Source organism: Ornithorhynchus anatinus, chromosome X1, assembly GCF_004115215.2.
Source record: "Ornithorhynchus anatinus isolate Pmale09 chromosome X1, mOrnAna1.pri.v4, whole genome shotgun sequence".
Lineage (NCBI taxonomy): Eukaryota > Metazoa > Chordata > Mammalia > Monotremata > Ornithorhynchidae > Ornithorhynchus > Ornithorhynchus anatinus.
The window spans coordinates 112,492,290-112,519,475 of record NC_041749.1 but is presented as its reverse complement, the minus strand read 5'-3'; the positions used below and the strand labels follow the sequence as shown (position 1 = coordinate 112,519,475).

The 27,186-nt window shown below is 44.0% G+C and overlaps 1 protein-coding gene across 14 annotated transcripts in view; it reads right to left on the bottom strand.

Annotated features, from left to right (window-relative positions):
• The window catches only part of MYO9B (myosin IXB), a 118,480-nt gene that overhangs the window by 25,993 nt on the left and 65,301 nt on the right, over nucleotides 1-27,186 (bottom strand). For 9 of the 14 annotated variants that reach the window (XM_029051269.2, XM_029051274.2, XM_029051276.2 and 6 more), the window contains exons 7-21: nucleotides 24,888-25,017; nucleotides 23,911-24,000; nucleotides 23,521-23,637; nucleotides 22,832-22,966; nucleotides 22,072-22,193; nucleotides 21,292-21,433; nucleotides 20,323-20,527; nucleotides 13,792-13,867; nucleotides 11,459-11,548; nucleotides 9,913-10,026; nucleotides 8,716-8,755; nucleotides 7,361-7,483; nucleotides 6,617-6,697; nucleotides 4,182-4,292; nucleotides 2,478-2,600 (exon numbers count right to left, since the gene is read on the bottom strand). In XM_029051269.2, coding sequence (XP_028907102.1) covers nucleotides 2,478-2,600; nucleotides 4,182-4,292; nucleotides 6,617-6,697; nucleotides 7,361-7,483; nucleotides 8,716-8,755; nucleotides 9,913-10,026; nucleotides 11,459-11,548; nucleotides 13,792-13,867; nucleotides 20,323-20,527; nucleotides 21,292-21,433; nucleotides 22,072-22,193; nucleotides 22,832-22,966; nucleotides 23,521-23,637; nucleotides 23,911-24,000; nucleotides 24,888-25,017 — 1,699 coding nt within the window. Of the gene's footprint in view, nucleotides 1-2,477; nucleotides 2,601-4,181; nucleotides 4,293-6,616; nucleotides 6,698-7,360; nucleotides 7,484-8,715; nucleotides 8,756-9,912; nucleotides 10,027-11,066; nucleotides 11,082-11,458; nucleotides 11,549-13,791; nucleotides 13,868-20,322; nucleotides 20,528-21,291; nucleotides 21,434-22,071; nucleotides 22,194-22,831; nucleotides 22,967-23,520; nucleotides 23,638-23,910; nucleotides 24,001-24,887; nucleotides 25,018-27,186 lie in introns of all 14 variants that reach the window. The other 5 variants (XM_029051277.2, XM_029051284.2, XM_029051279.2 and 2 more) reach the window with 4 other exon arrangements.

The window sequence follows — 27,186 nt, the reverse complement described above, 5'->3', positions numbered from 1 at the left end:
ACTGATGAGGGTTCACTCCCATGGGAGCCTCTTCAGGAGGGCCGAGGCGGGGGGCGGTTAGGCAAAAGAGAGGTGTTAAAACCCCGCCCCAGGAAGGGGCCCATGGACTGCTCAATGTCTAGACCAGCGGTTGTGTGCTAAACCCTCCCAGGAGGGAGTGGGATTAAAGGTGCCTGAATTGGTCTCTCTGTTCTCTACGCTACACCTCACCGGGAGTGGTAGCACTAAACACTTGGGAAAGTACCACAGAAGCAAACCTTCGCTTCCTGCTCCCAAGGGGTTTCGATCCAACTGGAGAGACAAGCCTAAGTTATTTACAAGTAATGTTGGTATTTGTTAAACACTTACTATGTGCAGAGCACTGTTCTAAGCACTGGGGTAGATACAGGGTAATCAGGTTGTCCCACGTGAGGCTCACAGTTAATCCCCATTTTACAGATGAGGTAACTGAGGCACAGAGAAGTGAAGTGACTTGCCCACAGTCACACAGCTGACAAGTGGCAGAGCTGGGAATATCGAACCCATGACCTCTGACTCCGAAGCCCAGGCTCTTTCCACTGAGCCACGCTGCTTCCCCAGCCACACCGTGGGAGCATGGGAGAGAGGAGAGCAAGGAAGCTTTTGCCATTTCTCCGAGAAAATTCAGAGACAATTGAACACTCCCCTTCCAAAAGCCATTCCCACAATTCCTAGATCATTCCTTCAATTTCCCTCGGCTCTCGCCGGGCCTCAGTCTAATAATAATAATAATAATGTTGGTATTTGTTAAGCGCTATGTGCAGAGCACTGTTCTAAGCGCTGGGGTAAACACAGGGTAATCAGATTGTCCCACGCCAGGCTCACAGTCTTCATCCCCATTATACAGATGAGGTAACTGAGGCACAGAGAAGTTAAGTGACTTGCCCACAGTCACACAGCTGACAAGTGGCGGAGCTGGGATTCGAACCCATGACCTCTGACTCCCAAGCCTGTGCTCTTTCCACTGAGCCACGCTACATTTCTTCATGAAGCCTTTCTGAATTAACCCCACAAAACCTATTTGTACCAAGATAGATACATGCCCTGCTGTTGGTCCCGTAGAATCGGGAGACCTGAGTACTAGCCCCAGCTCTACAAGCCTCTGCTGGGGCTATGTCACCAATGTTGAATGTGTCTAACTGAAGAAGTGCTCTGCCCCAGAGGGAACAGAACCAGCGGGGCCAAGTGAGCATCAGAGGTGCTGCACAAATGGCTCTCCAATCGACTCCTGCAAAAACCATGCGGTCCTCAAGTCTTAGGCCCTTGGCTCACCTGTTGTTCTCGACAGGAGATGGGATCCTACACTTATTTGGCACTTAACTTTGCTCTAACCACTGTCCTATCTGCCAGAGAAAACTATGAGGCTGCTACTTCAGACATGGTCCCCGACACCCAGGGTACTCACAATCTAAAAAATGGGGAGATGGAGAGAGAAATGACCTGACAACAGGCAGAAATGGAAAGAAATAATGGGATAAATGCAGCAGACACACAGATAAATCAACTACAGTAACAACAAAAGCTACAGTATGGCACTCCTGAAAAGAAGAACTTTCCAGACTCCTGGTTAGTTCTGGTAGGGCTGTCCCTAGTCCAACAGTCACAACCTTCCCACTTTTCCAACAAGCATTTGTACATTCCATTCAGCCAGAATGTGGCTTTTCACTACACTTTTACATAGAAAGTGACAGAGTAATTAGGGAACGTTCCTCTGACTAAAATGTGGGTTTTTCTTAATGTGGGGTTCTGCAAGTACACGCCCCCCCTTTCTCTCCCCTCTCCATCGCCCCCACTCGCTCCCTCCGCTCTACCCTCCCCCCACCCCACAGCACTTGTACATATTTATAATTCTATTGATTTTATTAATGATGTGTACATATCTATAATTCTATTTATTTATATTGATGCCCATTTCCTTGTTTCGATGTCTTTCTCCCCCCTTCTACACTGTGAATCTATTGTGGGCAGGGATGGTCTCTATGTGTTGCTGAATTGCACTTTCCAAGCGCTTAGTACAGTGCTCTGCACACAGTAAGCCCTTAGTAAATACGACTGAATGAATAGGACGGCAGATATACGTTTTCTGCATTTATGCATCTGTCCCTTATGCTAAATGGAGCTTTACCTATATTTAAGTATTTATGATTGACCTGTCTTCCTCCATTAAACTAAAAATTCTCTGAGGGCAGGGACTTGTATACCTCATCTAGCGATTCCTTAGTAATTCATAAACCTAGTGTATACAACGGCACTCAATTACTAATTTTCACTGACAGGTGCTGCCACTTCTGGGGACAACATCCAAACAAATGTTTTAATTTTCCAGGCACATATAAATTGTGCTCCTAGTCTGAGGTTCTTCAAGCGAATGACCCTTTCTATGAATTAAAAATATTTTTTGTGAAAGAAAAAAAAAATAATTCACTTCTTTAAGATTTAGCAAAACACACTTTACAAACCTTTGTTTTTCCTATCTGGTAGTTTTTCTTGTCAATGTCCATTTTCTCCAGTAGAGCCGAGATGGTCTCCTTAGAAGGTCTGGCATCCTTGGGTAATAACACTTGGAACTGATCCATGAAATCCTAACATTTTCATTAGATACAAATTAACGGTTAGTTGCGTTTCTAAATCTACACAAAGGGAAACAATTCCCACCTCGGTATCTGAGTGTCATTTTTAAGAACCGATCAGTTCAATCATTATCGAAAAGATTAGAACAACTTTTCTATTTTTTCAGGCTGCCAGATTAAACGTCTGAAGTTCAGAGGAAAAACGAGATCCTTCATCAAAATAATGTCATATCCAAAATACTGCTATTACACATGACAAGCATTAGGTGAGATGCCCGATTTGAGTACTCAGTGGTTTACTGAGGCTTACATATATTCTCATTTATAAGTGTGTGATCAAAAAGTCTTAAAACCCAAATGGAAATTCAAATTCATTGGATTGATTTTTCGCTGGGGTCTTGCTAGCACGTAAAACTTTCCTCTAGGGAAATGCTTAGCCAAGAGAAGGGAAGGTTAAGGAGGGCAAGGTTAGGGGAATACTTATTTGTTGGCTTCAGGTATACAAAGGATTATTATTAAGTGGATGCTGACCTGAGGTTCTCTAAGTCAGAGGAGCAAACGGCTACACATAATTTTGGTTTGGAGATCCAGAAGGATTTCTTGACTGTTTAGGTGATTCGATACTCTATTCAGGACTATGGTGAATAGCATGGTGTAGTGCATAGAGCACGGGCCTGGGAGTCGGAAGGTCATGGGTTCTAATCCGGCTCCACCACTAGAAAAGCAGCGTGGCTCAGTGGAAAGAGCCCGGGCTTTGGAGTCAGAGGTCATGGGTTCGAATCCTGACTCTGCCACTTGTCAGCTGTGTGACTGTGGGCAAGTCACTTCACTTCTCGGTGCCTCAGTTACCTCATCTGTAAAATGGCGATTAAAAACTGTGAGCCCCACATGGGACAACCTGATGACCCTGTATCTACCCCAGCGCTTAGAACAGTGCTCTGCACATAGTAAGCGCTTAACAAATACCAACATTATTATTGTCTGCTGTATGACCTTGGTTAAGTCACTTAATTTCTCTGTGTCCCAGTTACCTCTTCTGTGAACAATTCATTCATTCATTCAATAGTATTTATTGAGCGTTTACTATGTGCAGAGCACTGTACTAAGCGCTTCGAATGAATAAGTTGGCAACAGATAGAGACAGTCCCTGACGTCTGATGGGTTTACAGTCTAATCGGGGGAGACAGACAGACAAGAACAGTGGCAATAAAAGAACAATGGCAATAAAATAACAATGGGGATTAAGAGTGCGAGCCCAATGTGGGACAGGGATTGTGTCCAACCTGGTTAACTTGTATCTACCCTAGCACTTAGAACAGTGCTTGGCACACAGTAAGCGCTTAACAAGTATCATAATAATACTAATTATTATTACTACTGTGGAAGGAAGGTGGCAGAACTGTCTATCCCTAGAGAGCTAGGAAGACCTAAGCAATCATCTGTCCTGGTTTGTTTAGTTATGCACCTGCCTGGAGTGCAGGGCCGGTTCAGATGATCTATCCAGTTCTCTTATAGCTATGTCAATCTAAGATTTTCACAAGTTGAACTGCATGACACACACACACAAAATCTGAATTTGAATGTCAACAATACCTGAAACGTATATTTGGCACTGTAACCCGACCTTCGGATTCGTACGGTTTCCAACATGCCGGTGTATCTCAACTGCTGCAGAACCAGTTCTTCATCAAAACATAGTTCTTTCTAAAAAGGACATGTAAAATGCAATCACTACTAAATCTTTAAACTTTATCACACTGGTGGCTCCTAAGAAATTACATTCAAATTTCCCTTCTAGATATAGATAACAGTAAGCTTATGACTCTCCCCTCTGATGCTTTCAGAGAAGCAGCGTGGCGCAGTGGAAAGAGCATGGGCTTTGGAGTCAGGGCTCATGAGTTCGAATCCCAGCTCTGCCACTTGTCAGCTGTGTGACTGTGGGCAAGTCACTTAACTTCTCTGTGCCTCAGTTCCCTCATCTGTAAAATGGAGATTAAGACTGTGAGCCCCACGTGGGACAACCTGATTCCCCTATGTCTACCCCAGCGCTTAGAACAGTGCTCTGCACATAGTAAGCGCTCAACAAATACCAACATTATTATGTTTTCAGATTGTGAGTCCCTTGAGGGCCAGGGACTGGGTCTAACTCCCACCGCTGGATTCTTTTCCAGGGTTTGTCCACTGCTTCTACTAGAGAAGCAGTGTGGCCTAGAGGGAAAATATGGGCCTAGTAGTCCCAGCTCTGCTATTTACCTTGAACAAGTCACTTGCCTTCTCTGTGTTCCTTTATCTGCAAAATGGGGGTTCAATACCCGTTCACCCTCCTACTTAGACTCTGAGCCTCACGTGGGACCTGAGGATTTTGTATCCATCCCAACACTTGATACAGTGCCTGGCACATCGCAAGTGCTTGAACAAATACCACTAGTATTATTATTAGTACTCTGTTATTCTGCATTGCTACAGGAAGTGAGAGGTGCTGGTTATCAAAAATTCCAGGTGCCTAAGGGTCAGGGCTGAAAAGTCCTGAGAAGCAGTATGGCCTAGTGGATAGAGCACCACCCTGAGAATCAGCAGGACCTGGGTTCTAAGCCCAGCTCTACCACTTCTCTGCTGTGTGATCTTTGAGTAAGTCATTTCGCTTCTCTGTGCCTCAGTTATCACATGTGTAAAATGGGGATTGATACTGTGAGTCCCACGTAGGACATGGTTTGTGTCCAACCTGATTAGCCTGTAACTACCCCAGTGCTTAGTAATAATAATAATAATGTTGGTATTTGTTAAGCGCTTACTATGTGCAGAGCACTGTTCTAAGCGCTGGGGTAGATACAGGGGAATCAGGTTGTCCCACGTGGGGCTCAGTTTTCATCCTCATTTTACAGATGAGGTAACTGAGCCACAGAGAAGTTAAGTGACTTGCCCACAGTCACACAGCTGACAGGTGGCAGAGCTGGGATTCAAACTCATGAGCTCTGACTCCAAAGCCCAGGCTCTTTCCACTGAGCCACGCTGCTTCTCTGAATGCCTGGTGTGTAGTGAGCACTTAAATACCATAAGAAAAAAAAGTCAGGGTTGCCCTGGTGAACCACTCCATCAGTGGACTTCCACAAGTCAAAATCAACTAGGAATAAAGTCCAAACAAACAAAAGCCTGTTAGCTGAATCCTGGCATGGCTTAAGTTCAAGTATTTGGTGAGGGTGCAGCCCCTGGAAATCCTCTCCACCCTGAAGCTGCCTTAGTGGGAAAACTAAATCAGATTAATAAAATACTTCATAACAGCTAGACTCTATCAGCCTTCTCCCTACCATCAGAGGAGGACTCAAAACACATTTTGCTCAGTGGGTGGAGGCACTCGTCATTAGGTAAAGATTGTAATGTTGGGTACCTGAAAACCTCGAGCTTTCAGGCTGGTTGGTATGGTGCTGGGAAACATAACTTTTACTGAATCTACAGTGTAGACGACTGACTGTCTTGAATGGCCCCTTAAAGCTCTTGTTCACATCCTGCCTCTGGCCTGGAATGCCCTCCCTCCTCAACTTCGACAGACAATTACTCTTCCCCCACTTCAAAGCCTTATTGAAGGCACATCTCCTGCAAGAGGCCTTCCCTGATTAAGCCCTCCTTGCCTCTTCTTCCTCTCCCTTCTGCGTTGTCCTGACTTGCTCCCTTCGTTTATCCCCCTTCCCAGCACTTATGTACATATCTTTAGTTTATTTATTTCTATTAATGTCTGTCTCCCCCTCTAGACTGTAAGCCCATTGTGGGCAGGGATTGTGTCTGTTACACTGTACTCTCCCAAGCATTTTGTAGAGTGCTCTCTGCACATAATATGCGCTCAATAAATACCACCGACTGAATGACTCTGGCTTAAGAACTTATGCTTCCTCTCCATGTGGATCTGAGGACCTTCAGGACATTTCTAATAAAAGAACAAAACTGCACTTTTCTTAGTAACTCTGCCTGGGACCTGGATGGGGAGGTGAGAAAAGTTGCCTCTTCCCATAGAACTTTGGAAAGCATCCTCCTACCTTCTCTGCATTGGCACGGATACAGCGGATGAAGAATGGCTCAGCTTTTCCCAAGGTCTCCAGGAGTTTGTTGAGGGATGCCTGAAAAGGAAGGCGTTCAACATGTGTCAATCCAGCACTCTCACTGCTGTTTAAGAAATGTTTGCATTTTGTTGGGGACAATTTGAGAAGCACCATGGCCTAGTGGACAGAGCACAGGCCCAGCAGTCAGAAGGACCTGGGTTCTAGTCCCAGCTCCACCACTTTTCTGCTGTGTGACTTTGAGCAAGTCACCTAACTTCTCTGGGACTCAGTTACCTCATCTGTAAATTGGGGATTAATATTGTAAGCCCCAGGTGGGATGGACTGCATCCAAATTGATGAGCTTGAATCTACCCCAGTGCTTAGTACAGTGCCTGGCATATAGTGAGCACTTAACAAATAGCATTAAAGAAAAAATTCCCAGAACCATGCCAGTTTCCATGTAAACTTCCTCTAAAAGAGCAGAGAATGTCATTCTCCCAGTCCTCGATCCTTTTGCAAAGAATCAAGGCATCCAGTCCTTTTTTTAAAAAAGCTCAACTAACCTTACCGCATTTCAGGGTCTTGCTCCGGGCACGGCATACTGTGGTCAAGATACAATACCCAACTGTATCAGGCAGTGTGAATCCCCCAACAAGTTCAACCAAATCTTCCAAATACAAAAACTAGCTCTCCCGTGACTCTGTCAAATCTCAAGCACCGAAAAAAACATGCTCCACTTACTTGAAACTGAGCACTGATACTGGGAGGCTTCTTCTTTTTGTGCAAGTGTAACAGAGACTTGGTTGTGCGGTCATGGAGCGTCATACTGACAATAAGCTTCAAAGACTTGGAGTCCAACAAATTCTAAATCAGAAATACGGAGACTGAACTTCTTTTCTCAAACTCCAAATATCCAAATATCACTCCAAATAGTTAATATCAGGAACTGTGCATTAAAAATAACTCATACACTAGCCAGTAAAACCCTTTGCTTCAAATATATTCTGGTCTGAAAGCAGTACTGCATTTAGTGTTTAGTCTTTGGGATTATTTACACTTTCATCATTTCTTTACTCCAAATGACCTTTTCCTTCAGGCAGTTTAGAAAAGCAAGCAGCCACCTCTTAAAAGGTGCTTGAGCGCTTCAGAGTTTGGGCCCAAGCCCTCATGTCATGAGTCTGACTGGCCCATTGGCTAGATGAGGCAGAGCCTCTCAAGAAATCTGGCCGGGGCAGCCTTGGGCACACCTCTGAACCCCTTAACGCCCCCTTTCACTGTGTGTCGGGAGCTGCTTCGTGTGTGGAGAGTTCTGGCAAAGAAGGTGGTTTCCCATGGGCCGCTGGGACCTGCTGGGACTTGTCTTCTAGTGCTGCTCAAACTTGGACCAAATCTGGACCCTTCAGGCCCCAGGCTCTGCTTGGCTTGGACCAGGCATGAACTAACTAGCAGTCGGGATTTTTCAGCCCATGCAAGGACATTAAGGTCTGCTACTCATGGCCTTGTAGCTAAATAGTTAAGAGAAAAAAAGGTGTCTCCTCTCCTTAGTGAAGCCATTATCACCGATAGGCCTCGCAACAGTTAAAGAGTGGTTAGAGAGTCGTGGAATCTTACTTGTGGTCTTATTAAATCTCCACCAGTGTTGATCTTGGTTTGGGGTGGCTGACTCCAGAAAGGGGAAATAAGGTGGACTTTGAACTGGAGATGGACTATCACCCTGGCTTAGTATGACTTGGGTTAAGCTCTTTAGAATATTTCTACCTATTAACCAGTGAAAAACAGCAGCTGAAACATCTTTGGGGATTTCGCCAACACTTTAAAAATCAGATGAAAGCAGTGAAAGTTTGGTGGCTGTTTCTTTATAACCTTATCTAAAGGAGCAAGTCACTTCAATGAAACCTAGATGCAAAATAGATTTTTGGGGGTAGGGGGGATGATTTCTTGGCAGAGGAAGAAGTGAAATACATTTTTAAATCCAGAGATAAGTGGACTTTTGCCCAATTTTGGAATACACTGCCCTGAGGGTGTCCATCTATCAAGAAGAATTTTCATGACTTGCAAAATATAACATTATCTTTAAACGTGTTGAATATGTTTACCTTTGGAATGATCTGCTTTTGTTTGATACCTTTACTTTTCCTGTTAAAATATTAAACATTGTTTTATGAACAAAATGCACATGATTTTGGTATTTAGGTTAGTTCAGCAAGCCATGCCTTGCAGGTTAAATCAAGCTAAAAAGCAGAGCAGCAAAGCGTAAGTGCAACAACTCCTTTCAGAAACCCAAGGAAGGATTTATACATATTTAACTCATTTAATCTGAAGTGACAGCAAAAATCAAAAATGCATTTTATTGCCATTACTAACCTAGTGCAGCCAGCTGACCTACAAAATAAGTGGGCAGCTTTAGATTTTGTTAATATTTCACGAAAGAATGCATTTAGCAAGCTGCCGATCATCCTCCCAGATTTCAGCGTCCACTAATTTAGATGTTGACCATTTTCAGATGCCTAATCCCCACTGCAGCAACCGCCTGGGGAAAATCAACCAGTCCAAAGGCCATTACTTTTAGGCTTACCTAAGATAGGGAATTGAGCTGACCTGGAAAGAATGAAGATGTGACCTGGATCTTAATCCCTCTTGGGGGGGAGAGGAGAAAAACGAGGCATGTCAACTAACTAGTAATTCCAGAATGAACTCCTTTGTGTGTGCTGCACTCCAGTTCCTGCTAGTCAGCAAATATCAATAAGATCAGGGCTGCAGGCTGAAAAACGTTACCAAATCATACGGCCCAAACACTGGGTGCTATTTGGGCTCAGCTTCTCAGAACTGAACGATGGTAATTCTGAAGGAGAAAAGTTTCCTTCGTAATTAGGACCTACATGCTAAAATACCTAAATTTGACAAGAAATTCAAAGTCTCAAACTATGTTTTAAGAAACTTTTTACAGTAATAGTATTGGGTTTCAAAAGTCTGATAGTAGTTCTGACACTTTCTAATGTTCTTAGCCCAAAGATGATGAAAAGAAAATTGAACAGAGAAAATAAAAAACAGAATTGAATAGATTAAAAAAAAAATTAAAAGGCAGCTTAGCATTTTCCTTGGCGTTGCATTTATTAAAGGAAAATATATCTTTGCCTATTATTTGAAGAAAAGGCACTGCATTCTTCAAAGTAAAAAACCAACCAAAATAAAAGCAAGAGCCAAAACAAAAAAAACCCAATTTTGAATTTTAGGAGTAACATGGTTATTGCTGCACTTGCAAGTAATGTTTACTCAGAGCATTGAGAACTCACAGGAAGCTGGCCCGAGGTTGCTGAAGCCGTTTGCGTGATTGAAGAAGCTTACGAGCGTCGTCACCCTGCCAGGGGAGTCCTTTTAAAGCCTTGATGATTTGATCATGCAAGTCCCTAATTGATCCATAGTGAAAGGCAGAGAGGAAGAGACAGCCGTGACACAGAAAAAGGAGTTAAAATAGGAAGACCCATCACCGAAAGAGTTAAAACCGGAAATCCCAGTACACCAGTGTGCTCCAAATAGTTCTCAGGGTGCTTTCTCAGGCTATTTTGTCATATGCACTCACATTTTTGCTATCATGACAAAACCAGATGAATACTCTCTCATTTTAAAACTTTTATGATGCAGGGAAACTTTTGTAAATTCTGAGAAGTTATTTTTCAGATGCACTCTTCTGGCTTATCTTATCGAGAATAGGAGAGATCAGAATTTCTCACTGCTTTTTAAGCCAATTGAGTACACAGAAAACATTTCAAAACTTTAGTATGAACACATCAAATGCATTTATTTTACCAAGGTTTGTTTTTTTTCCAATCAAACCCCACGGGCCACAGATTTTTCAAGACATTCAAAAACATAGCACCTTTGGCCAGGTTAATGTAGATTTCTTCCACTACTCTGTGCTAAAATTTCAAACTCCTTAATTTGTTTGAAAAACCTTAATAGCCATTATCTTCTGGCAACTTAATCTAAAATCTCAACAAGTCAGAAACGGTTTACTACGTTGCTCAGGAATAATTGTATTTTTTCATATAAATTTAGACTTTAAATATTTAAATATACAAGAGATGATGTGTTTATTTATAAACTTCCATAATGCTTGTTTATGACATTGGATAAGACAGCTGACCTGACTTTATATTCCAAACTTTCATGTGTCCATCCTCAACTTGAGGAGTTTCACGCCTTTTGACAGCTACAGCAAATTAACTTAGATTTGCAAAAAAAAAAAAAGGAAAAACCTTAACTAATCCTTTCTGTAGAACTTTTGAAAATGAAGTGGTTTAAAAACTGCACCATAATGAAATTTTATTTGTCCGGTTTATTTTGAACATATTTTTAAACACTTAAAAATTAGCCTGGGATAACCCCTAATTAGCGAATCAACTCAATCACAGTGCCCCATGCTGGTTTGTTCACAATGTTTACTTACCTTCTCTCCCTTACTCTCCAGAGAGGCACAAATCAAAGATGATAGAAGTGTAAATTTTCACTTCTAAACATAAAATACTATTATACCTCTGAACTCAGTGAAAACTCAGCACTTCTTCCCCCCTCCCTTCTCTCCAAAATATTTGGGTCCCATTCTTTCAAAAATGATTTTTAACAGGATTGCCGGCAGTTCTTTGCTTTGGAATGGCATTGTCGTTTGCAACTTCTGCTGAAGTTGTTCAGTTTTACAGATTCAGAACCCCCAGACATTTCACTGTAAATCCAGGTTCTCCCTTGCAATTTTTAATCATTGCACTGAGTACTTCAGGAAGTTCAGATCTCCATGAATGTACCTCCTTGGACTCTGTATGAAGTTCTCACCCTTCTACTTACTTTTTGCTTTCATAAAAAGCAATGATGTCCTCAAAAGCGTTAATATCGAAATCCTCAGAGCAATCAAATGAGAAATCAAGCACTGAGTGGCTGCAAAGGGAAAATTTACAGTAACCTAAATATAGTACTGAAAAGTTAGTGGATATGTGGACAGTAATGCCTGGAACCTATCTGGTAAAGACTCTCTTGTTTTTCTCATTTAATTTTCTTTTCAAAATTCACTGCTCCTAAAAACGAGCACAGCTTTATCAATCAGTCTGGGTTGAGCCTAATTAAAATGGAAAAATCCAAGGAAATAAAGCAGCAGCTAGTTTTAATGCCCTTGTTTAGGATGTAAATTTGGTTATAATAATGACAACGACGATGATAATAATAACAATAATGGTACTTGTTAAACACTTACTATGGGCACTAAGTACACTAAGTGCTGGAGCTGAGACAAGATAATCAGGTCAGACACTGCTTGATTCTAGCATATTCCGCACGAGATCTATGCTATTTTTACCTCAGTGATAGCAACTTCTGCTAAAACATCTGCTACTGTGCTGAAAAATTACTTCCAGAATCAGACTGTGGATGACCCTAGACCAAAATTCTCTCTGACCACCACAGCTGCCAACTTCTTTTCTTCCTCTTCACCCTCACCTTCCCCACACCCTCTTCCCTCTGACTCCCTTTCTCTCTCTTTTTGCCACTGCTGCCACCAGGATCGGCAAGAAAGGCTGAGAAGTAGCATGGCCTAGTGGATAGAGCACAGGCCTGGGAGTCAGAAAGACCCAGGTTCTAATTCTGGCTCTGCCACTTGTCTGCTGTGTGACCTCAGGCAAGTCACTTCACTTCTCTGGGTCTCAGTTACCCTGTCTGTAAAAAAGGGATCAAGACAGTGGGTCCTAGGTTGGACAGGGTCTATGTCCCACCTGATTACTTTATATCTGTACTCTCCCAAGCACTTAGTACTTATTGAAGCACTTATTGAAGTAGCGTGGCATAATGGAAAGAGCACGGGCTTGGGAGTCAGAGGTTGGGGGTTCTAATCCCGGCTCCGCCACTGATCAGCTGTGTGACTTGGGCAAGTCACTTGGCTTCTCTGTGCCTCAGTTACCTCATCTGTAAAAATGGGGATTAAGACCTGTGAGCCCCACATGGGACAACCTGATTACCTTGTATCTACCCCAGGGCTTAGAACAGTGCTCAGCACTTAGTGAGTGCTTAACAAATGCCATCATTATTATTAGTATGTGCTTAATAAATACAATTATTAATAATAATAGTGATATCTACTCAGCGCTGTCCAACCTGATGATCTTGTATCTACCCCAGCACTTAGTAGAGTGCTTGGCACGTAGTAAGTGCTTAACAAATACCATTAAAAAAATCAGAAACCCACAACTCAAAGGAGAACATGGTGGATGCATCAGAAGGAAAGAGGGACCAACTGGGATGAAGCAGCAGTTTAGTAGCAGGAGGAAAAAGGCCCCAGTGGGAACCAGAAAGTGGCAGCAGGATCAAAGAAGCTGGCAACGATTATGGCAACAAAAAGATGGAAGTAAAATAAATACTGGCTTCTGGTTCTCCTAGAACCAGGTAAGAGCAATCTCAATTTCTGAGTCCTCTGAGTGTTGCTCTAACCAGCTGAGGCTTTCAGGAAAATATGAACCGAGTTTGGATTTCAGGAAATTTCTATTGCAGTTGTTTTCTTAAAAACAAGCAGTGCCTTCACACAGAAAACTTTCCCTCTCCATTTAGGGTTACTTGACTAAAAGTGGAATCTTCACAGTTGGGAACTCAGCCATATGAATTTTTTACTATTCTGTAATTTTCTAAGATTACAAATTTACAAAGCTGAAAGTCTTCACCCTGCCTCCAAACAAATATTCTTTTGAATGATCAAAAAGAAAAAAAAAAGAAATGAAAGGGTTATACTGAATAGCTTCCTAACTAGGAATGAAAAGGAAAATTCCAGAAATAACTTTCATGACAGCCTTATGGTCATAGGACAAAGAAAGAAAAGTACAGATATAACAAATGTATCCCTTTGTACAAGCCTAGGTTGTTTGATTATGCATATAAAAAGGCCACCACCAAACACGGAAAGACTATTGTCTATTCTGAAAGTAAAATGGAGCTTTCACATAAATTTCATTTATGGTGGACAACTGATATAACCTGGGATGAAATCGAGAGTAACAGCAGCCCGATATCATTCAAGATTGTTTGAAAATAAAGAGTTTGGTTATTTTTTTCAGACACGTACACCTCATTCAAAATTAAGCCTGTTTTCCATCACCGAGTTCAAACGGTTTTCATTTAGACAAATCCCAGACCACTCTCACCGATAAACTTTTTCTGTCGGAGTGTTTGCTCTTTGTAGATCTCCCACAGGAGTTCTGAGTCCAAGAGGTACCATACCTGTTTGCAAAGTAAAGCAGAAGAGATAAAGTATGGGAAGACTAGGTAAAATCCTTTCAACACCAAATACGCAGGGCTTAATTTATACACTTCTAATAGGGGATTTATCCTATTTCTCTGCTTTTCCACTGAACCCATTGTTAAACGACCTTTAGAGAAGCATGGGTTACTTACCGTAACCTCAGTTCTCCAAAGGTATGGAGACATGCCAGATCATCACTCTGGGAGGCGCTTCCCGATTGCCTCAGGCCACGACCTCCTAGAGCGTGTGAGGGGTTGCCTCCCTTGACAGCAGTCAACCTGACCAGAAAAGAGGTCAGGCTCTGCTCCTCCCATGTTCCTAGGAAGGGTGGCCCCTCTTCCCTCCAGTTTCCCGACAGAGTCGGAGCCCTGCTGAAGAGAGCACAGAGACCAGAAAAAAAAAAAAGCACCACCCTCAAGAGAAGGGAGTAAGGGCAGGTGTGATCATCTGGTATATCTAGGAACCCTCAGAGAACTCAGGTTACTGTAAGTAAACCTTGCTTCTCCAAAGGTGGATAAGGGACATGCCAGATGATCACTTCTATTCCATAGCTAGTCCCAAGGAGACGGTAGGATCGTGTCTACGACAGATGTTGCAGGGTGGATCTACCAAAACAGGCATCTCTCTTGTTGGATCATGGTATTCAGACAACAGTGGCTGGCAAACTGAAACGGAGTAAACCCCGTGGCTGTCCGACCTCTTTTAGAATGGATCGAGACCGACCTTGGGAGGGCGAGTCCTGTTCCTGTGCAGCACAAATGAATGCCGATGAGAGGTTTCACCAATGTCCTATTCGGGATGGTCTGCCCCATGAAGGCGGGATCCCAGGAGACGCAGAACTGCTTACTAACTCTGTGCGTTTTCCAACAATCCATATAGTAAAGGACCACCTTCCTAACATCCGGGTTGTGAAGGAAGGGTTGCCACTATTGGGGATGGGGGGAGAAGGCAGGCAAGATGTTCTCCTAGAGAACAGACAGTCTTAAGGACATAGCCATGGTAGGGTCACGTTTTTCTTATAGTTTTGAAGATCCTGGTGCCGGGGGGTGGGGGGGAGAGAAATTGGTCACCAATGTCCCAGGGAGGAAAGGCAGTGGTCTCTGCCCTAAATAGCCGTTTCGGTTTGAAAGGGTCCTCGGGGAACCGGGTCACTAGTCGGGGAAGCGCCCCAGAAGCCTACAGCTTAAGAGGAACTTTATGAAAAGTGGAGATGGCCACCTTGACACCAGCCTGGGCCAAGTGGGATTAGAATTCCAGGACACATCAAAGAGAGAATCACATCCACTTCTGAAAATAGGCAAGTCTGGCGGGCTTCCTAGCGGCCAGCAAGACTTTGAATACATGGCCTGGCACAGTCTGTCCATCTCTACCCACTCAGGAGCCAGTACCCACAGATCTGGATGCTCTGGTTAACCCTCAGCTTGGGTGAGGAGATGGAGATCGTGACCCAGGAGAAGTGGGCCACCTGTGATAAGCTCAGAGATCATGGGAACCACTCTTTAGGAGGACCATTAGGATCAGTTTTCCCTACCCTTGGTCTCTCATCTTAGCTAGAGCCTTGGGCATTAAGAGTGCACGTAAACTCATGCTGATTCCTCTAATCCAGTCAGAGGTTTCGCCACTGCTGTTGCTGTAGACAGAGTTGGGGAACACAACAGAGCTTATTTGTGGTCCTGCGGAGAGGCAAAAAGGTCGAGGTCCAGTGTTTCCCAGGACTCAAACAGTCCTTTTCCAACTTGAGGGTTGAGGCCTGGTTTGAATTTCGGCAAATTCTCCTTTCCTGGCAGGGAAGTAGTTTTAAATCACACTCTGTTACCCTCTGCCCAGATCCGTATCCATAGAGATCTGAAGAACCCTGGAATATGTGTATCCTCTTGCTTTAGGTAGAACACTGCGTGTTGATGGGCTGGCTAGTGGAGTGCCTTCAGCAGAATTCTGGTCTCTCCCACACTGACGCGTTGTGCCACTTTGAAGCGGGGGATAACAGAGAGACGGAATCACATTTAAGGTCTCGCAGGTGGGATCTCCTAACTTTTCAGGGAAGCATCTGTCATGAATACCACCTGATTAAAGAGATGGGGTGGGAGTTGGATGAAATGGCCACTGCTCAACAAGTCTTCTCCTCAGGACGGCCGCTTGAGAGCCATGTGAACTTCTTGGATTACACTGATCTTGAAGGCTAGAGTACACACACTGGTCTCCACTGCAATCCGACGGTGGCTGTAATAGCTGCTCTTAGAGGTTCCATGCTTGGAGGCGTCGTATGTATGTCAAGGAGTACTGAACCCTGCTCTCTAGAAGGAATGCGTTACCACTTTGCTGTCCCCAGTGGTCTGCTGAAACCAATGCCTTGAAATGGAACCAGTCTGGACTCCAAGTAGATTCACTTTGAAACCCAAAAGTAGAAACAAGTATCGTGGTGTATTTCAGGTCCTGCAGGACACTCTTGATCAACTGGTAATCCAGATAAGGGACAACAGGGAGCCCCCGATGTCTGAACCAGGCGCAGGGGCTGCCAGACGGAAGTGAACAAAACTAGACGTGAAAGTCACTCATCTGAAAATGGAGCAATCTGTGATATTTTGGCTGAATAGGAGAGTAGAGGTAAGCGTCTTCCGGGTTGAACGTGAATAGCCAGGCTTTCGTGGGTAAGGAGGGGTGATGGCCTTTTCCAGGGCAACCCCTTGAACTTTCTTTCTTTTTTTTCCCCAAGCCATATTCAAAAGAAATGATGCTCAGGGTCCAGGAACTGGGGAAAATGCTGGGCCGTCCATGATGAAAAAAAAATTCTCTCTCATCGGGTTGTCCTGAGGTGAGAGAGGGGAGGCTAGATGTGCGTGGCTGGTGACTAACAGGCAGCCAGGAATCCTGATGACCCTGGTTAGACTGGTCTCGTCCCCTACCACCTCTAAGTAAGTTGTCCGGGAAGGATGGCTGTTGGGTGCTTGCCTGGTTGTTTTGATAATACTGCCCCTGATTATACTATCAGTCCCTATCAAAGCCATGGGGCAGACTGGAAGCCCTCCTCTGGGTAAGGAAAGGGAGAGGTTCAGGCCACTACATACTCTTTCTTTGTTCTGCATATCCTGGGAGACAAATTTGACTGAAACCCTCCCTGAAAATATCTTGCTCATTCAAGTTACGCTTTTCCACCCCGGCTTGGGAGACAAAGGGTAAATTAGTTAAGCACAGCCAGGCAGAATGCCAGTAGTTAGGCATTATAGTAATAATGATGGTATTTGTTAAGCGCTTATTATGTGCCAAGCACTGCTCATTATGTTCATGGGTTCAAAAATGGCAGTAGCCACGTCCTTGACCACCATAAACTGGCAATTCCGGGCTTTGGCTGAATTCGCAATAGAATCATGCATGGCTCTGATGGGAGGTACAAGTGATCTCTAATAATAATAATAATGCTGGTATTTGTTAAGCGCTTACTATGTGCAGAGCACTGTTCTAAGCTGGGGGAGATACAGGGTCATCAGGTTGTCCCACGTGAGGCTCACAGTTAATCCCCATTTTACAGATGAAGTAACTGAGGCCCAGAGAAGTCAAGTGACTTGCCCACAGTCACACAGCTGACAAGTGGCAGAGCCGGGAGTCGAACCTACGACCTCTGACTCCGAAGCCCAAGCTCTTTCCACTGAGCCACGCTGCTTCCCCTATGATAGAATGCCATTGGAATAGGCTATATGCTATCATGAAGGCCAAATACCTAGCACCTCAGGCTGCAGAACTGAGAGTGTGAAACACTCTGGTGCCAATGTGTTTAGCATCGAGGGTCAAGGGGGTGAGACACTGCATCCCCAAAACGGTTGGCTCTAACAATCATGGGAACAAACTCCTCAAATGTGGCATTGAGGACAAAAGGAGACAAATCCTGACACATGGGTAACAATCCGTCTGCTTCATTGGAACAAGGATTGCTGACTATTGGACTGCAGGGTTTCGGGAATTACTGGGGATGTACTAGCGACAGGCAGGATCCAAGACCAGGAGTGTCTTAACTACCCCTGCCCGCTCCAACTTCAGGACAAAGCCCATGAAGTTGGACAGTTATACCATGGGAGGTGACTCCTCCCCTCGTTAACTCTTTTCGGAAGTTCCCTCCCAGGGAAGGGGTCCCAGCTCATAGGGTGGGAGAGAGCCCCAGAATACTCTTCCGCAGTGACCTCCAGTGGCAGTGATGCCAGAAGCTTGATCTGGCAAGGGAGGGTTTGCACGGAACCCCCTGCTTTACTAAGATCTCACGATTTCACTGTATTGGCATAGACTACCATCTCATCCTGAAAGGCTAGTAGGGCAGGGAGCATCTGGAAGGGCTGTGTTATCTAGGGCGGGAAGTGGGAGCCCAACTGGTTGGACAACCCTTGCTTTGGACATAGGTTAAACAGCGGGGAGGCGGTCATTGAGTCGTTAGGTCCCGCCAACTCTGCCGAACTTCTCCAGGGTCCCCCGGGTAGGACTGGGACAGAACAGCTAAAGGAGGAGTGAGAGCATGGCCAGTTTCTTGTGGGGCAGCACCACGTTAGACTGTAGCCAAATTTGATTTGGTTTAGAAGGTGCTGTACAGGCAGCTTGAAAAGCAGAAATGCACCACTGTTCCCTTGGGAACCTGACAAATAGGGGAAAACCCAAAACTTTATTACTGAGTGTTTCCTTTTTTAAAAAATGTATTTCCCATCTCCGCTTTTAAGTGAAGGGGAGGGACACAGCTTGAGGGCCAAGGAGACTGTTGCCATTACTCACCTGCAAAGGATGCAATGGGGAGAGAGGAGCTAATAGCCCTAATAGCTTGCAATGCCCCTTTGAACTCTCCCTTAATCTATGCATGCTCAAGGATGCCTTGGTGGCTTGGTTCACATGGGGCCTGGAGCTAGGGTGAACTCACCCTAGTTCTCGCTCCCAGGGAAAAAGGACAGAGGGGTCTTGGCAGGGGAGGGAGTCCTGAATTGAGGGACTGGGAATCCTCCCCTAACCCCTAGGTCTCAGGTGGAGGAGGCCCCAGTCAAGCAGAGCCTGGGAGCCTGAATGAGTGGCACAGCTGGTGGAGAGAAGCCAAAGTTCCAGCAGCTAGAAGGGATCTTTAGGGAAACTAATAGCTCTGATCTCACACCCTTTCTTTCTTTGCTCTTAATCTTTTAATTTAAAGGATCTCCAGCACCCCAGCAGTTCAGGAAGAATCTTCCCAGGCCAAAGTTAGAAGGAAGGAAAGGGAGGTATGTGAGGGGAGCTGGCTGGGCCCAGGCAGACTTCAATTAGGGTACTCCCCTCGGCCCTGGGGAGGACCTCCCTCTCCCCACTGACCTTGGGGTGCTGGGATCAATAAAGGGGAAGGGGAGAAGAACTGGAGTTCTGCATGCTTTTATGGAATGGGAGCCCTATTAGTGGTGCCAATGGGCGGAGGGTGGAGGGGGGGAGGGTGTAACACCCTCCACCAGCCCAAGACAAGTAAGCTTACCTGAGGTGAGTCTCTGAGGTCTTCACAGCAAGGCTTCAGAGGGAAACTGGAGGGGAGAGGGGCCGCCCTCCCTAGGAACATGGAGAATTGAGTTGGCTGAACTGATTTTCTCTGAAAATAGACCTTCAAATTAAAGATGCACGTGAAGCTAAAGTTTGATTTCTTTTTTAGTCTTGGATAAACTTGGGAATTGTAAAACTGCAAAGATTTATGAAGCCACTACTTGAACAGTAACACAAAGGACTAGCAGTTGTACACACTAGCTTTCATCCTTTAGAGGGTTAATGGAGAGTAATATTCAATGGGAGACATTTGAGGAACATCCAGCCGACTGCTGGGAACGAAAGTAGCGATGGCCTCCTGATTTCATACAGAAATATTGTCCCAATGCCACATTGAAAGTTCTGGATTGCTGACTTTGTCTTCTAGAAGAGATACAAAATTAAACTTCTGAATGCTTAGTCAGTGACCCATAGGTTTTTTTTTTTTCCCTTTCTTATAGGACAGATGAGTGGGGAGGGTGGACGGAAGCAAATTTTGGTGTTAAAATCTATCTCGACTTAGAGAACACTGCTCTTTATTCTAATTCCCTTTATATCTGGATAGCATTCTTTCTTTCACTTCCTGTACTAAACTACTGCTTAGTATTGCAGGGAGACTGAACAGTTACTAAACTCAAACCATTAAAACATTTCAAGACCTCAATCAAATGTTTTCAAAGTTTCTATTTCTCAGAGTAGTTGTAAAAAGCAGACACAAGTCACCATCTGGATGCAAATGGTTCACTTGATATACAGCTTAGAACAGCAATATATTATAAAGAAACAACAAGCTCCAAATTTTCTACATTACAACCACTGCTACAGTTTTCGCTGTATATACTGACTGGTTAAGTCTATTTTTCGGAAAGTGGTCGTGAGTAACCACTGCAGGGGTTTTGAAAATGTGTAGGATGTGGTTTCTTCTCAGTACCTGCAGTTTTCTCAGTTCTCTCAGCTCTGAGACGTCCTGCCTCCCGGAAAACTGCCATTGCTCGAATGGCTGCCCTCAGAATAGCCCAGCGAAACACAGCCACCGGATCCATCCCAATTAATTCCCGAATGTAGTAACTGTCACTACTTCTCAGCAAAGCCACAATGTCAGGTCTCATGTAATCCATGTTTTTCTCTCGGAAGTCCTGGGGAAAATTGTCAGAGAGTCACTCAAATACACGCTCATGTCCTTATGTCAGCTAGGTTCTTTGAGCACTGGGTACCGTAACAAGTAGCCAACAAGAGGTGTCATTCTAAACCATTGAAAGCAGGTTTACAAGGCCTTTATTCAAAAAGAAGAATTCGAGCCATATTTTAATAGTAGCAGCTGTTGCATTAACATCTGTTAAGCGCTTGGCATCATGCTTTGCCAAGCCCTGAACTGAGTGCTGAGGAAACTCTGGGAAGGCTCTGGCCCTGGCCCTCAGGGGGTTCACAATCTAATGGGGGAGAACAGACAAACAGACAGATATATAGGAGGAGGAGAATGTAACCAAGAAAACTGATTACGATTTCAACAGGTCAAAAATCTACACGGTTTTAGGGTCAACAAGTTAAACGGGGGTGGGGGTGGGGGACACTTCTTTGGGTACTTCAACAGCAAGGAAAAGCCACTTTGGGTGAGAAGCAGAGAGGAAGGGGAGGGGACCAACAGGTCTTCAGAGGGACCCCTGGGGCCCCCAAAGCCCCGATATTGGGTGAAGCTCCATTCCGCACAGATCCAGCTTCTGCCCACCCTTGGCTCCTGTAGGGACAGGGGGACCTTCTCCCCTACGATGATGTATTAGCCTTTCTTGTAGGAACGAAGTCATCCATCCAACAACAGATTAAACTGATTTTTATCATCTTTCCTGGTTGGGCAATGATATTATTCATGACTTTTTAGATTTATAATAAAAAGATCACATACCTTTATCTGGTATTTAACTTTTCCGGCAAAATGCTGAATAATAAACGCAGGCTCCATTACTGGGGTGCCAACAAAGAATTTATTCTCCTCGTGTTGTTGTTTGAACTTTGCCAGCAGAGTCTGGCTGGTGGCATGGGGAAAGCTATGATGAAAATTTAAAAGTTTGGAAAAGGTCAGCTAGATGAGTAACAGTTGATATATTTGATTACTGCATGGTGTTTTGTATGTATGCTAACGCCCCCTACCCCCTCCATGCAAAGTACAAATAAAAGAAGTGATTTTGGTAGACAATTATAGATGACTTCAAAGAGTTCGCAGGAAGATTCGGATATTGAAAATATTCCACTATACCCAGGACACAGTCTTCAAATGTATTACAAAATCATTACAGGATCAGAGGGCTGGAAGGAAGCACTAAGATGAGCTAGTCCAGTCTCTGCTTCTAGACAGGTCTCCATTTAAACAGAGGGATGTCTGATAATGCTCATCTCCTAGTTCCCTGAGCTGCAAAAGATTATTTTACTTTACTGCCTTTCACAAAATACATCTTGTTTTAAAATGTGGCTTTCAAAGAAACATGGAAACTTTAGATTCTTAAATAACATATATAAATCAAATAATTTTTAAAGGATGAACCAGTGGAATTTGCATGTAAAAAACCACCTTCTCAATGCCTTATATTTTTTAGTTATGCCTAATGGACAGTTGGCTTTATCTAATTTTGTCAAATACTGCAAATCCCATGTTCACCAGGGAGTGAACTAGATCACTTCTGCTTACTTGCTTTCTTCGTCCAGCAGATAGAAAAGACCTGTGGGCTTCTTGCTGATTAAATGAATGCAACCTACATTATCCGTATAATCAATATTGTGCCAAGTGATCCCTTCACTCTGATATTCTTCCTGTATAATTTAAAAAAGCATATGAGGAAAAAATATTTTATCAGGAAAAAAAGAGAAAGCTGGAATTAGAGCGTTAGAGTTTACAGTACTTTGATGGTGGAATTTTTGTTTCAGAAAAGCAAATGTATTTACAACTTAATTGTTTTACAGAATCCATAACAAATCCAATATCAAATATTTCCATAATTTCACTAATTTTTCTGTATGGTGTATGCCTAAATTGAATGATAAAGTGAGAACGAGAGGAATTCAAAAACAAAATATGTGATAGCTGTCTTTGCACAAAAAACTGGTAGCATTAAGAGCTGGCTAAAATCAGCGTGCCTTTATCCTCAATGAGGCTTTAGTTACTGACTCATTTGACAATAGGCATGGTGTTAAAAACAGAACAACATAAAAAACACCACCATCTGACATTTTTACCAACACAAGTGTATAAGATTTTACCTTTGGGTTGACAAAGGGAAATTACATTCAAAGACAGACATTAATCTTCATCACTACTCTAAAATCGTATTCTAATTCAACCAACCAACGGCATTTACTGAATACTTATTCTGTGCAGAACACTATATTAAACGCTTATGAGAGCACATTTCTTCTTGTTACTGTTAGCAGGCTTAAATTTCATTTCTTACCTGTTCCAGTTTGAAGATGTGTTGGTTGAAATAATACTGAAGTTGCTCGTTTGCATAATTTATACAGAACTGCTCAAAACTATTGGTTTCAAAATCTTCAAATCCAAATATATCCAGTACTCCAATAGATAGGCACTTGGAGAAAGAAAAATCACACACAGATGTTTTGAAGGAACTCTTTTTATGAATACGATGGGAAAAATCTTTCAGCTGCGGTAGCCAAATAGTCTAAAGTTTAACTAAACAAATGTTATAGATGTTTACCTGCTTTTTTGCTACAAGTGGTATTCAAAAGCATTCCATCAAAAATGAAAAAAAAGAAACTTTTTTTAAAACTTCATTTTAAAACTTCATTTTAAAAAACTTCATTTTAAAAAATGCTGACTTGGTTCCCTAGCCAAACAAAAATACACTTGTCAGATGCTTGTCTCTCTGCCTTTTTATCTATGTGGATGTGACAGTTTATTATTTTAGGTTTATCTGTTTTTCTGTCCATTTGATGTCTCCTCTCAATGCCTCTCCTTCCTGCTGTTATTTCCTAACTAGGTATGGGGACAGCTAACCTTGGTTTTTCACTTGTTGCTGATGAATAGACATTATTTGCTAACCTCAGTAGTTTAACTGAGTTTAACAACAATATACTCAGCAGTTGAGCCTAGAAATAAAACTATCATTGGAAAAGAACTTACTGTAACAGATTCTTCCATATCCTTTTTATTAAGAAGAGCATGATTAATACGTAGAACGATCCAATCAAACAAAGCACTGTACAATGATTTTGCCATTGAGTCACGAGCTGTTTTTGCCTGGTGAAAAAAAAGTCTCAAGTCAGCCAAAAGACAAGGCAAAGTGTCGGGAATGACTATTTAGTTTTTCCAAGTAAAAGAGAAGTATAACTCAAATAACATTTTAACCTAGGTAAAATATTAATGGTTATTCTATTTGGGACATGAAAAAGTTTTGGGTAGATTCTAACTGGGGGACTTGAGCTATTTCATTTAAAAACACAATGTTCAGGGTCATAAATACAACTGGATGTATGAATGAATAATCCCAAGAGCCCTGCACACACTGCTCACCTCACTGAGACTATATGGAAGAATAAGTTTGTCATTGGCAGTCACAGTTTTTCTTTTGGTCAGAACTTCCACTAAAATCTCTCGCTTGACCTGTTTGTTTTTTTTTTTTAAAAAAAAGGAAAAGATTAAGAAACCACCATATAGCATTTTATCCCTTCAAATATCACCCAAGTCTTTGATCAATGCTACATAGTCAACAGGAGGACATACTATGTCTGAAATGACATTTTTTCACTGTCATGAAAAATTTGTCATTTTTACAGAACTAACACATAATGAAAGTCCTTTATTTTGGTGTAGAAGACCCCTTTCCCTTGCTACAAAAATAGGAGTTTAAAGATAGTCAGGATAGCATGCGCAAAGTTCTGCATTTACTTTGTCCTTTAAATCTCCACTAAGATAATACTTTGGACAGCATTCTCCAAGCAGGAGCCTCAAGGTTTTGTATACTGAGACAGTAGAAAACTGTTTCAAGTTACTGAATCTGAGCACAAGAGCAAACATACACCCCTCCCTCAGCTTCCCCAAAGAAAGTTGTATTGTGTTTACTGGAGAGACAGCAGGTAATTAAGGGGTGGGGGAAAGATGGGTGTTACCTGCCTTGGAGGCTCAGGTACCCAAGGTGGGCTAGGTTGGGGGTTTTGCAGTGTGGGTAGGGAGAAAGACAGCTTTGTCTCCCATGGTGGGAACCTGGAAGGGTGGAGAGCAGGGATTTGTTTTCCTGCTTTGGGACATTTGGTTCTCACGGCAAGAACAAGTTATGGAGGGCATGGGGGGGGGCAGTGGGGGGCTGGGGCGGGGAGGTGTTGTGGGAACAGGAGGGGAAAAAAGATCATTAGGCCCTACTCCTAGTCCCTGCTTTTGTTATAGCCCAGGCAGAGAGCTCTTAATGGTACACTGGGTGACCCTCACACTTCCCTCACAGCATATAGTTTGTATGAGTCTGTTTCTCAACAAAGACAGAAAGAGAAAGATACCTTCAGAAGTTGTGAGAGTGTGTCCAGCACTTCCGGGGGTCCAACTTCCAAACCTTCATCCCGACCAGTAGCTCTCTTTTTGTAAGTGACATTGCCCAAATACAGAATAGCTGAGAGAACTGAAAAAATCCTTCAAAATAAAGTTGGAACACTCTAATTAATCAATAGTACACTCCTGGAGAAACATTATCATTAGTTCCAATCAAATCTCTTCTTCTCGCCCTACAGGCAATTGTATTTATTGAGCACTTACTGTGTGCAAGAACTGTACTAAGCACTTGGGCAAGGACAATTTAACAATATAACAGAGTTGGTAGACATGTTCCCTGCCCACAACAAACGCAGTCTAGAAGGGCGTGGGGGGAGGAAAGACATTAATGTAAACAATAATAATGATGGCATTTGTTAAGCGCTTACTATGTGCCAAGCACTGTTCTAAGCGCTGGGGCAGACACAAGGTAATCAGGTTGTTCCACGTGGAGCTCACAGTCTTAACTCCCATTTTACAGATGAGGTAACTGAGGCACAGAGAAGTTAAGTGACTTAGCCAAAGTCACAGAGCTGACAAGTGGCAGGGCCGGGATTATAACCCATGACCTCTGACTCCCAAGCCCGTGCTTTTTCCACTACGCTACACTGCTTCTCAGCGTACAGATATGTATGTATGTGCTGTGGGGCTAGGGGACCCCCTCCAATCTGGCTTCCGTCCCCTCCACTCTACCGAGACTGCTCTCTCAAAGGTCACCCATGACCTCCTTCTTGCCAAATCCAATGGCTCCTACTCCATTCTAATCCTCCTTGACCTCTCTGCTGCCTTTGACACTGTCGACCTCCTCTATACCTTATCTCACCTTGGCTTCACGGACTCCGTCCTCTCCTGGTTCTCCTCTTACCTCTCTGGCCGGTCATTCTCGGTCTCCTTCGCTGGCGCCTCCTCCCCCTCCCATCCTTTAACTGTTGGAGTTCCTCAAGGGTCAGTTCTTGGCCCTCTTCTGTTCTCCATTTACACTCACTCCCTCGGTGAACTCATTCGCTCTCACGGCTTTGACTACCATCTCTACGCAGATGACACGCAGATCTACATCTCCGCCCCATCCTCTCCCCCTCCCTTCAGGCTCGCATCTCCTCCCGCCTCCGGGACGTCTCCACCTGGATGTCGGCCCGCCACCTAAAACTCAACATGAGCAAGACTGAGCTCCTCATCTTCCCTCCCCAACCCGGTCCTCTCCCAGACTTCCCTATCACCGTGGATGGCACGGCCATCCTTCCCGTCTCTCGGGCCCGCAATCTCGGTGTCATCCTTGACTCGTCTCTCTCGTTCACCCCACACATCCTATCCGTTACCGAGACCTGCCGGTTTCACCTTTACAATATTGCCGAGATCCACCCTTTCCTCTCCACCCAAACGGCTACCTTACTGCTACGGGCTCTCGTTATATCCCGGCTAGACTACTGTGTCAGCCTTCTCTCTGATCTCCCTTCCTCCTCTCTCGCCCTGCTCCGGTCTATTCTTCACTCCGCTGCCCGGCTCATCTTCCTGCAGAAACGATCTGGGCCTGTCACTCCCCTTCTTAAACAACTCCAGTGGTTGCCTATCGACCTCCGCTCCAAACAAAAACTCCTCACTCTAGGCTTCGAGGCTCTACATCACCTTGCCCCTTCCTACCTCTCCTCCCTTCTCTCTTTCTACCGCCCACCCCGCACGCTCCGCTCCTCCGCCGCCCACCTCCTCACTGTCCCTCGGTCTCGCCTATCCCGCCGTCGACCCCTGGGCCATGTCCTCCCGCGGTCCCGGAACGCCCTCCCTCCTCACCTCCGCCAAACCGATTCTCTTCCCCTCTTCAAAACCCTACTTAAAACTCACCTCCTCCAAGAGGCCTTCCCAGACTGAGCTCCTCTTCTCCCTCTACTCCCTCTACCACCCCCCCTTCACCTCTCTGCAGCTTAACCCTCTTTTCCCCCCATCTCCCTCTGCTCCTCCCCCTCTCCCTTCCCATCCCCTCAGCACTTTACTCGTCCGCTCAACTGTATATATTTTCATTACCCTATTTATTTTGTTAATGAAATGTACATCGCCTTGATTCTATTTAGTCGCCATTGTTTTTACGAGATGTTCTTCCCCTCGACTCTATTTATTGCCATTGTTCTCGTCTGTCCGTCTCCCCCGATTAGACCGTAAGCCCGTCAAATGGCAGGGACCGTCTCTATCTGTTGCCGACTTGTTCATCCCAAGCGCTTAGTACAGTGCTCTGCACATAGTAAGCGCTCAATAAATACTATTGAATGAATGAAAAGAGGA